At 35.2% G+C, this 10,120-nt stretch overlaps 1 protein-coding gene across 2 annotated transcripts; it reads left to right on the forward strand.

Moving 5' to 3' along the window:
* The first annotated feature begins 768 nt into the window (after positions 1 to 768).
* LOC125195769 (defective in cullin neddylation protein) lies at positions 769 to 10,120 on the forward strand. 2 transcript variants are annotated; one of them, XM_048093988.2, is made up of 11 exons: positions 769 to 1,014; positions 1,303 to 1,364; positions 1,920 to 2,056; positions 2,715 to 2,773; positions 2,896 to 2,919; positions 4,083 to 4,165; positions 4,256 to 4,320; positions 4,627 to 4,676; positions 8,388 to 8,489; positions 9,433 to 9,492; positions 9,788 to 10,120. In XM_048093988.2, exons 1-11 carry the CDS (start codon positions 1,012 to 1,014, stop codon positions 9,920 to 9,922), a joined length of 780 nt encoding a protein of 259 aa, XP_047949945.1. In that variant the 5' UTR covers positions 769 to 1,011; the 3' UTR covers positions 9,923 to 10,120. The 2 variants fall into 2 exon arrangements, with proteins under 2 accessions (XP_047949945.1, XP_088912592.1); XM_089056466.1 differs by lacking the exons at positions 769 to 1,014; positions 1,303 to 1,364 and adding an exon at positions 1,493 to 1,521 and having other exon boundaries at positions 1,887 to 2,056.

Raw genomic sequence — 10,120 nt, forward strand, 5'->3', positions numbered from 1 at the left:
CACGAGGGGATAACTAATGTGGAATCTTAAAAAAACACAAAAAAGGAAAATGCATTTGTGAACAACTTGCGTTTCAAAATGTCGTTGGGTTCGAGTCATAGTGTGGTGTTCATATTACCGCATTATTTGGGGGGGGAGGTAGTACAAGAATCAATGATAAATAATAGGGAAAAAAAAGTCTTCATATGTTGCAGACCAATGCGTCTTGTCAGCCAAATATGGATCACCAAACACACACATATTTACAGCTTGGTAGGACCACCTTGATACAATTAAGGCAATAAATATTTATGCATTTTCCAATTGAGACGAAGCGAACGAGCCCTACATGCGTAGATTTTAATGATATTTTGTTGTAGGATAAATATAAATAATGTTAAATTTCGCAATTGTTTTGCTGAATTTTTAAGTTTGGAGTATGTTAAACATGTTTAACAAATATTTATATTTTTGGGGCAATTTGTTATTTTTAAAGAATATAGTGCACCAATTTTGTGCATTTCATAATTTTTAAAATAGTCAGTTATATCATAATTTTATTAACCTTTATAAATGTCCCATAATTGAGTTGTAACTTATAAGGAAAAACATGTAAAATGTGGAAAATAGAAAATACTAATATGGATAAAACATTTGACCACTTATACAGTATCGTCTTCTAAAATTTTTTACAATTAAAAATATTATAAAATTCATAATTTGTGATTGATCATAATTTGATCAAATGGATTTATTTAAGTTGGATGGAGGAGGGATCTACTCTAGAGGAGCTGTGGGCCTACCAATCGTGAGCCTTCTACAACTTGTAAAGAAACAGCAGAGAAGGAATCCATCCACCAAAAAGGAAGAGAACATAAATTTAATAAAGAGAGAACAGGAATACTGTGGGCGCCTTGGAGTAAAAATTCTTCCAATTAATCGTAGCCCTAGCTCATCTTCGCGTCGTTCTGGTCTCAGCCTTCGATAATTGGAACAAATCTCGACAATTAGGGTTTCTCTGCTCTTCTCAACATGGTTGGTGCTCTATTTATCAATATATTTGGTGGATGTTATCGCTTATTGCTCAATTCATGTTAAAGCTTTAATTCCCAGCTTAATATGTTTAATACATAAACTTCAAAGTATTTCAAACACTATATAAGCCGTAATTTGTGTTCGAAGTGTCATTGATGGTGTAATGATTTGCTCAAGTGAATTCCTCAGTTAGTTTGTTTCCAAAAACGAGCTGAAAATTAATCAACTTGTTCGTTTTTCTTCTAGTTTTATGCACAATTGAATTACTGATAAGCTATTTATTGGCAGAACAAGCTGGGCAGAGGGCAGCGTGACAAAGTGCAACAATTCATGTCTATTACTGGGTCGAGGTACCTTGAGTACTCAATTTTGGACTTGAATTTCTGTCCAATTTCTTGATGAAATTTGTCCTTGTTACCTATGTGCTTCTTTATGCAGATTCGCTGTCATTTTTTTTGTTTATATTTTGGCCTTTGGGGGTGTGGGGTACTTCATGGTTTCAATGAGGTTCTGCCGTTCTGGTCCTTTCTTAGTTAAATTAAGGATAACTATATATCAAACTGCATCAATATAGTGGTTGATCTCTTTTTTGCTTTATGCAAATAACGTATCTTCCTTTACTGACTGTTTACTTTAGTTATTGATGCTTTAGTGTTGGACTATCCATATCATGTTTGGGATAAATCATTCACTAAAATACTCTTCACCCTTTGATACCATTTTACCAGGGGTGTGATTTAATTTCCACCCCTTATCTTATCTGACAATTACTAGAGGGCAGGACAGGACCACACTTCAAATTAATTAATCCATTGGTTTTCACTTCTTGGTCCTTATAACGTTGTATTCTTTGCACTTCAATTTGTATATAGTGATCCTGCAGTTTGGCTACTATATATATGCAGTGAAAAAGTTGCTGTCCAAGCATTGAAGGCTAGTGATTGGCAATTTGAAGGAGCATTTGACATATTCTATAGCCATTCCCATGTAAGGTCTGCTGCTGACACTAGGCATTTAGAGGAGCTTTACAATAGATACAAAGGTAATCTCTTAATTTATTATATTGTGATTGTGATGACTGCATTTTGTCTTCCTAATTTTTGTCCAACATCTTCATTTTTGAAATCGTCTCTTGGGGATGGCTTAAATTGGGATAGTCCATGCAGCCCCTATAATATTTCATGGGGTGCACATAGTACATTAACTTTCAAAATTGGTTCATCTAGCCCCTTGATTGGACGATTTCATTTGCTAATACACATGAACATACATTTTCATAAACACTAGGATCTTCTCGCACACTTGCTGTCTATTTTTGAATTGCAATTTAAAAAATTCAAGTAACAATAAGAAAAGCCTAAATTTGCTCCATTTCTATCTCCTTTAGTCCTTTATCTGATCTTGTTCTGACACAAGAAGGCTTTCATTCTTCGTAAAAATGCATGAGACATTCAGTCTTCATTTTCTTTTTGGATGTTCCCTCTCTCACAACCAAAAAGAAATCTTGTCCTCACACATTGAACCCAACTGCAGTTAACTGTAACTCTGCCAGACTATGAGACTATAGGAAACCATGCTTCCAAAAACATAAACAATTGAATTAATCCTCTTTGAATTGAGGCATGCCACACGATCATGTTTGTCCTTCTAGATCCTATTCCTTTCCTGTCAAATGTATTACAAGTTGTCTTATTTTTCAGATCCCTATGCTGATATGATTTTGGTTGATGGAATTACCCTCCTGTGCACTGACCTTCAGGTGATTGAGTGCCTCTCAGTTATTTTAATGTTTGGAGAAGAAGATCCCTGTCTATCTTCTTTATATATTTTTTACAGTGTGTGAATACACCAGTAACGTGCAGAATGCTTTTCTTTTACTAGGTTGATCCACAAGATATTGTCATGGTAAGTTACATCTGAACCTGTGTATCTAGAGTTCTATAATTTCTCAATTTGGTGGGATTGCTATGATCTTTCTCTTGAAGCATATTATCTTTCATTCAGTGACTGAGAATCAAAACCTTAGTTGGTTGCTTTTGTTTTTAGTTCTTATTTGTCAGTCATTTAGCACCATTGTACCAACCCCCCACCCCCTCCCCCTGCACAAAAAAAGAACAAAGAAACTCTGGTTTTAACAAAGTAGATACTAAATTGCTTGGTCAGTACTTCGATGATGATATTCAACAATAAAAAAAAATTGTATCATAGAGATATATCTACTTTACATGCTAAATCTTCTCTTGAACTTATAGCATCTTCATGTGATAACACTAAGGAATCCAATTTCTACTAATAGACTTCAAATTTGCTTGATCAGTGGTTCAATAATAATGTTTAACAACATTAAAAAAGGTTTTATGTGACAAAGATATGGTTGAGGCCTTGGGGGGACAAAGATATGGTTGAGGGGTTCTGTGTTTTAGCTACTACTTATTGTATTTTAATTTTAAAAAAACATTCTGGTCTGTTTTTAATGCACATAGTGTATAATTTCTAAATCTATTAGTACTAAAGGGTTTAAACTTTCAATATAAGGATTAGGGTAGTCGTATAGGATAGTATTAGACTAGTGAAAATAGTCAGAAGTACAGAAGTTCCTAATTTTTTGTACTTTTACAATTTACAATGATTATTGGTTGCATAGGATTCTTTTCTACAAACTGTAGGCGCAGGATATCAGTACTCTCTAGTGGCAATCACCCAAAATTATCTGAAGCTGCTATATATTGGTTAATGTTTTTCACCTGAGTGATTTATTATCTGAGTGATTATTATCAAGTGAAATTTTGGTTTAAGGGTGGGGATTTATTCTCGAGTGACTTGTGTACGTTGCCATAAGTTAATAGGATATTGGTTAATTTGGAAAAGCCTTCATCAAGGTATGGAACAGGTGGTCCAGATACTAATAACATAAGTGCTGTTGTTAATATTCTCACATTAGTTAATGGGCCTGGTTATGAAAATTTTGGCTGGTTATGTATTGTGACCAAAAAGATAAAATATGTAAGTTAGTTAATATCAGGATTATATTTATTCCCATTTATGTTTCAATATGCTATGTTCTGTAGTTGGTTGTCTCATGGCATATGAAGGCTGCTACCATGTGTGAATTTTCAAAGCAAGAGTTCATCACTGGATTGCAATCACTTGGGTGAGTATTGAGTACTCTTTCTGAAGCTTCTTATATTTATTTATCTTCCTTTCCCTTGATTGAACACCTTGTGCTGATGGCCTTTCACAGGATTGATTCGATGGAAAAGCTTAAAGAAAGGATACCATTTATGCGTTCTGAACTGAAAGATGAACGTATGTATTGTTGTCTTGCGACTCTTGTCACTAGTTTAGAAAATGATTTGTTTATCCAATTCAGTATTTCATTAGATGGCTTCTTAAAATCCTTTCTGTCATTACTCATTAATATTGAATGCTATATGTTTTATTCCATGACCTGTTCTCTAATCTTTTCAGCAAAAATATATTGCACAATGTAGAACCTATTTTCATGCTTAAAGTTTGAAGAAATTAATGATTTTGATGTTTAAAAAAAGTTTCTTGCTAGTACTGAGCATATCTCCTTTTCTGTTGCTAACTAATTCTTAATAATTTATCCAGAAAAATTTCGGGAGATCTATAATTATGCTTTTGGGTGGGCAAAAGAGAAGGTAACTTTCTGTACTGAATTGGCCCTAATTAACTAATCTTGATCATATTTGATGAGAACTACTTAGGCAGCCTGAGAAGCCATATTTATATGATTGAAATTTGAAAATGTAATTAGTTCTGTGTTAATTGTTTGCCAGCTCTGCACCACTAAGCATGGGAATGCAATGACTTAAGACTTAAGAGTGTTTTAGTCCCTTCACCATTTAAAGAGATAGAGGCTTCATAACTTAAATAGATTAAGGCATGTGAGGATATGCTATTGTACAAATAACAACTTCAGACAGACTTAGTTTGCACCACAATCAGGGTTGTCAGGAGCGCAAGGCGCGCCAGTGCGACAAGGTGAAAATTCGGGTCGCGGACCCCGAATTTGGTTGAATGTTTGTGCCTTTTCATACTAAATCAAATATATACTCCCTCCGTCCGCCATTAGGAGTCCCATTTCTTGGTGGCACGTGATTTAAGAAATGTTAAGAAAAGTGGGTGGAAAAAGTTAGTGGAATAGGGGTCCCACTTGTATATTAGTTTTTAATGAAATGTGAGTGGAATGAGTTAGTGGAAGGTGGGATCCTATTACCATTTATGGTAAAAGTGAACCGGGACTCCTATTTGCGGACGGACTAAAATGGAAAAACAGGACTCGTATTCGCGGACAAAGGGAGTATATTGCTCTAATGTTTATAATGTTTACAAATAAATTTAGATGTGATTCACGTGAATAGAGCTCAAATGGAAAATAGAAAATATCAAAACAATTCATAACTCAATATAAATAATTGATACCAATGTCAGAAAATAGAATTTTTTCAAAGCAAATTGCATAAAATAAAACAAATAACTAAGTTATATATCATCTTACTCAAAATGATAGTCCTCTTCTCCTTCGTTGGATCCAACTAGGTTAATATTTTCATTTTCATCATTTTCATCCACAAGAGTATAAGTAGACTTAGAGCTTAAAGCATTTTCCTTTGTATTTGCGCCGCCTCTAGTATGGTAAGATGGTTCCAACACACCAGAAGCTCTACCAACATCTCTTCATCTCAGTGAATCATAAGGCAAAATCATATCTCCATCATCCTCCATCCAGTTGTTAGGATTGCAAGTCAGTCCGGGGCGATGAGGCTGGAATCCGGGTCGCGGGGCGATGGGCGTCGGGGTGAGGGACCCACGAATCGGGGCGAATTGATAGTTTTAAAAATTGATTTAACCCACATTGCATTCTTTTTAATATGCAAGTGTCTGCTACTAATAGATACTAATGGGTAAAGAAATTTTACTACTCATAATAAGTTGTATGATAACATGAAGTGTACCTAAGGTTTTTTTTTTTTTTTTTTAAACTCCTATATGAAGGAGGAAATTACAAATAAACTCTTATAGAAAGGAGGAAATTACAACTGATGTCAAGAGGGCTCGAACTCGGCACCTCATACCATAATGTCTAAGCTCCTTGCCGCTAGGACAAAGGCTCTGGACAAGTGTACCTAAGTTATTATTTATATAGCTTATTTATATAGCCTTCTCATAGTGATATGGTGTAATATACATACAATAGCGAGAGGCATATAAATACAACTTTAGTAATTTAGAAAGACGGGTGATACTTTTGAGATAGTAAAAAGGTCACATGCTTCCTTTATAAAGCTGAAAAAGTAAAAAGTGCACAATTGTCGAGGAAGAGGGAGAAATAGATTTCTTTATGAAGCTGAAAAAGTAAAGCATTTCTCTTGTACGTTCAAACTGGCTCTCTTCTTCGTCTTCCTCTACCTTCTTCCTTGCCCCAGACGCTTGCCCTAGCCGCCCAAGCTGCCCCAACTGAGATCCGAATCTCGTCCCACCTACCCACCCACAATGGGGCGACTTTGGTCTCGACCCTTACGACCCACGACCCAAGTGCACCCGAGTGCGATTTTGACAACACTGCCTCCATCCTACCATGCCCCCATCCTACCAAGTAACCATTCATTACCGTCATCAATTTCACTTAGGAGTATATGATTAGTGGTATCCTTTGTGTTGAATCTACACTCGAGTGCTCTATTGTACTTCACAAACACCAAGTCATTCAATCGTTCTTTCGCCGGATGATTCCTCTATGGATCTAAAAATGAAAAGAAAACAAATGACATGCATCAGAGGAGTTGGAGTGTTTTTCAACATGGAAGACATGGAATTTAGGCAATCTCTAGTGTAAAAGAATGTAATCATTGCTTATATTTTTTAAGAAACCGATACATGTCATTTATTTTCCTTTTCATTTTCAATTTGATACATAGCAAAAAGAGGTATCATCCGACACAAGAACGCTTGAATGACTTGTTGTTTGTGAAGTACAATAGAGCGCTCGAGCGTAAATTCTACATAACGACACCATTGATCCTATACTTCTAAATGAATGGTTACTTGGTAGGATGATGGAGATGATGATAGTGTCTTTGAAAATAATTCACTAAAATGGAGAGATGTTGGCAGAGCCTTCTGGTGCGTTGGAACGAACCATTTTACCATGTTAGAAGCAACACAAATACAAGTGAAAATTCTTCAAACTAAGTCTACATATACTTTTGTGGATAATGAGAATAAAGATTAACTTGGTTGGGTCTGATGAAGGAGAAGAGGACTATCATTTGAGTGAAGATGATACTCCCTCCGAAATATACTCTTTCCTTTTTGGTCCGTCCCCTAAAAATAGAAACTTTTCTTTCATTGTCTCTTACTTTACCAATTTAGCATTAAAACACGTGCTGTTTCTAAGGTTTCTATTTTTAGGGGACAGAGGGAGTATAATTTAGTTATTTGTTTTATGTTATTTAATTTGCTTTGAAAAATTTCTATTTTCTAACAATGTTATCAATTGTACTCTCTCCGTCTCTAATAATTCGTCTCCATTTGACCTGGCACGGGTTTTAAGAAATGTAATAGAAAGTGGGTTGAAAAAGATAGTGGAATGTGGGTCCTACTTTTATATATTAGTTTTATAATAAAATGTGAGTGAGAATGAGTTAGTGCATGTAGGGTCCTCTACCAAATATGGTAAAAGTGAAAGGTGACAAATTTTTGGGGACGGACAAAAATGGAAATAAGTGACAAATTTTCAGGGACCGAGGGAGTATTTATTTTGAGTTATGAATTGTTTTTCTATTTTCCATTTGAGCTCTATTCATGTCTAAATTTATATATTGGGTTTGTTATAAACATTAGATCTATATATTTATTTCATTTAGTATGAAAAGGCAAAAATTTGTGGTCTCGTCGTCCCGCGCCCCAAATTTTCATCTGATCCCCCCGCCACGCCACACGCTTCTGTCAACACTGGTTTAAGTACTATATCTCACTAGAATGGATTATCTGCCAGAATTAATACTGCTGGTATAAAAATGCTTGAACATTGGAAATAGTCTCTGTGTATTCATTACTTCAGTCCGGCCACACCTTCCTACAGCATAAGCACCAAAATCTGTATAAGTCAATATTGCATTCGGCTGACATGTTGTCTTCATCTTGAAGTACTTATTCTAGTTCGTAATGACACCCAGTTTTGTCCATCTCCAATTTCATCTTATTATTCTCTGGTTGTTTGGTTGTACTTGTACTGCAAGCCATCACAATTCGTTCTTCATGAAGATGCATCATAAGTCATGTATCAGACTTCTTTGTAAGTTTAACTTTCATTTCAGTAATGAACTCTAAATATATGTTAAGTACAGGGCCAGAAGTCTTTGGCATTAGATACTGCAATTGGGATGTGGCAGTTGCTGTTTGCAGAAAAGCAATGGCCACTAGTTGATCATTGGTGCCAGTTCTTGCAGGTAGAACAACTTGTCTCTTGAATCTTGATATTGGTGAATGAGTTACTCAATTATTTTTCTTTGAACTGAAAATATAAGTAATTCTCACCCATAAGGGTGAGAGATCGCGGTTGGAGTCCTGTTCCCATTCTCCAACTAAAAAAATGATGATGAAATCTTAGGGAGCCTTTTTTTTTCTTCCTTTTTTGTTTTTTATTTTTTGTGAAAGTTTGATTTTGCTGTGATGAAGGATTTGATATTTTCGATATATAAGTTAGAAAGGTAAAAATATGTTTGATTATTTTTCCACGTTTTGGTTGATATGCAAAGATGAAATGTTTTGTGGTTAGTCTGAAGAGAATAATATTTAAGCAGCGGGTCCTACTGTACTGTAATGATGATAAAGGATTAGAAAAGTGAAATCAAATATTGAAAAGGAGTAAATCGTGTTTAGAGTGTTCTGCACAGTAGATAATTGAGAAAAATGGGATGGATATTTATACTACCTCCGTCCACGAACATTCGTCCCGGTTTGACCGGGCACGGGTTTTAAGAAATGTAATATAGAAAGTGAGTTGAAAAAGTTAGTGGATTGTGGGTCCTACTTTTATATATTAGTTTTATAATAAAATGTGAGTAGGAATGAGTTAGTGGAATATGGGTCCACTACCAAAAATGGTAAAAGTGAAATGGGACAAATTTTGGGGGACGGACGGAAATGGAAAAATGGGACAATTTTCATGGACGGAGGTAGTATATCCTTGGTCATTTTTATCTCATACCATTGTAGGACTTAACTAAAGTTTCTGACATATTTTAAGATACATTTGTTGATTAAGATTAGTCATTCAGAAGGTCTTTCAATTTTCCATATTATAATTTATATTTTCCATCAGTCTCAGGAAATTGGTTTTTGTACTGGTTATGTGTTGTTGATACATTGAGTGTTTATTTGCTGATTCAGGCTAGGCATAACAAAGCAATTTCTCGTGATACCTGGTCCCAGCTTTTGGAATTTGCAAGGGTAATTGATGAATACAAACTCTCTTGCATATCTTCCTATTTCCTTCCCTGTTTTATTATGTTACAGTTCTGTGCTCATTGAGTCATTGCATCCTAATTCTAATCCAAATTTTGACCAAGCATGTCATCACTATTTGCATTACCACCTGCAAATAATAGAAGGAAATGACCTAAAATTCGGAATCTGTACTCGCTATGTGTCAAAACGTCAGCAGCTTCAGGTTGCATCGTGTTGGTTAGCTAAAAACTTACCTAATTGCTGACTGTTTTGGATTTTATTTGTTCCATGAATGCAGATAGTAGACCCTGCATTGTCAAACTATGATCCAGAAGGGGCTTGGCCGTATCTGATTGATGAATTTGTTGACTATTTGACTGAACATGGCATAATTCAGAAGGGCAAGTTGAATGATTGGAGCTACAAACTTTGATTGCCTAGTTGTGTATTTTAAATTAATTCCGAGCTTCATTTTAGATTGATGATGTAAAATTGAAAAAAAATGAACTTAAAGCAATTGTGAGGTATACTCTGGGGCATGTACACACATTGATATCTTATTTTGAATCGTTAACAAGTGATACAATGTATTTTGTGGAAGGAAATATGTACTCAGTGGCTCTAGCTCTTA

The sequence above is a fragment of the Salvia hispanica genome, chromosome 4, assembly GCF_029641045.1.
Source record: "Salvia hispanica isolate PSC_SH4W2 chromosome 4, Shi_PSC_v1, whole genome shotgun sequence".
Taxonomy (NCBI): domain Eukaryota; kingdom Viridiplantae; phylum Streptophyta; class Magnoliopsida; order Lamiales; family Lamiaceae; genus Salvia; species Salvia hispanica.

Excerpts from the sequence above, each read along its gene's own strand:
- LOC125195769 (XM_048093988.2), top strand. Across the intron at positions 1,365-1,919 it reads ATGTCTATTACTGGGTCGAG|TGAAAAAGTTGCTGTCCAAG; the intron begins GTACCTTGAGTA and ends ATATATATGCAG. Across the intron at positions 2,774-2,895 it reads TCCTGTGCACTGACCTTCAG|GTTGATCCACAAGATATTGT; the intron begins GTGATTGAGTGC and ends TTCTTTTACTAG.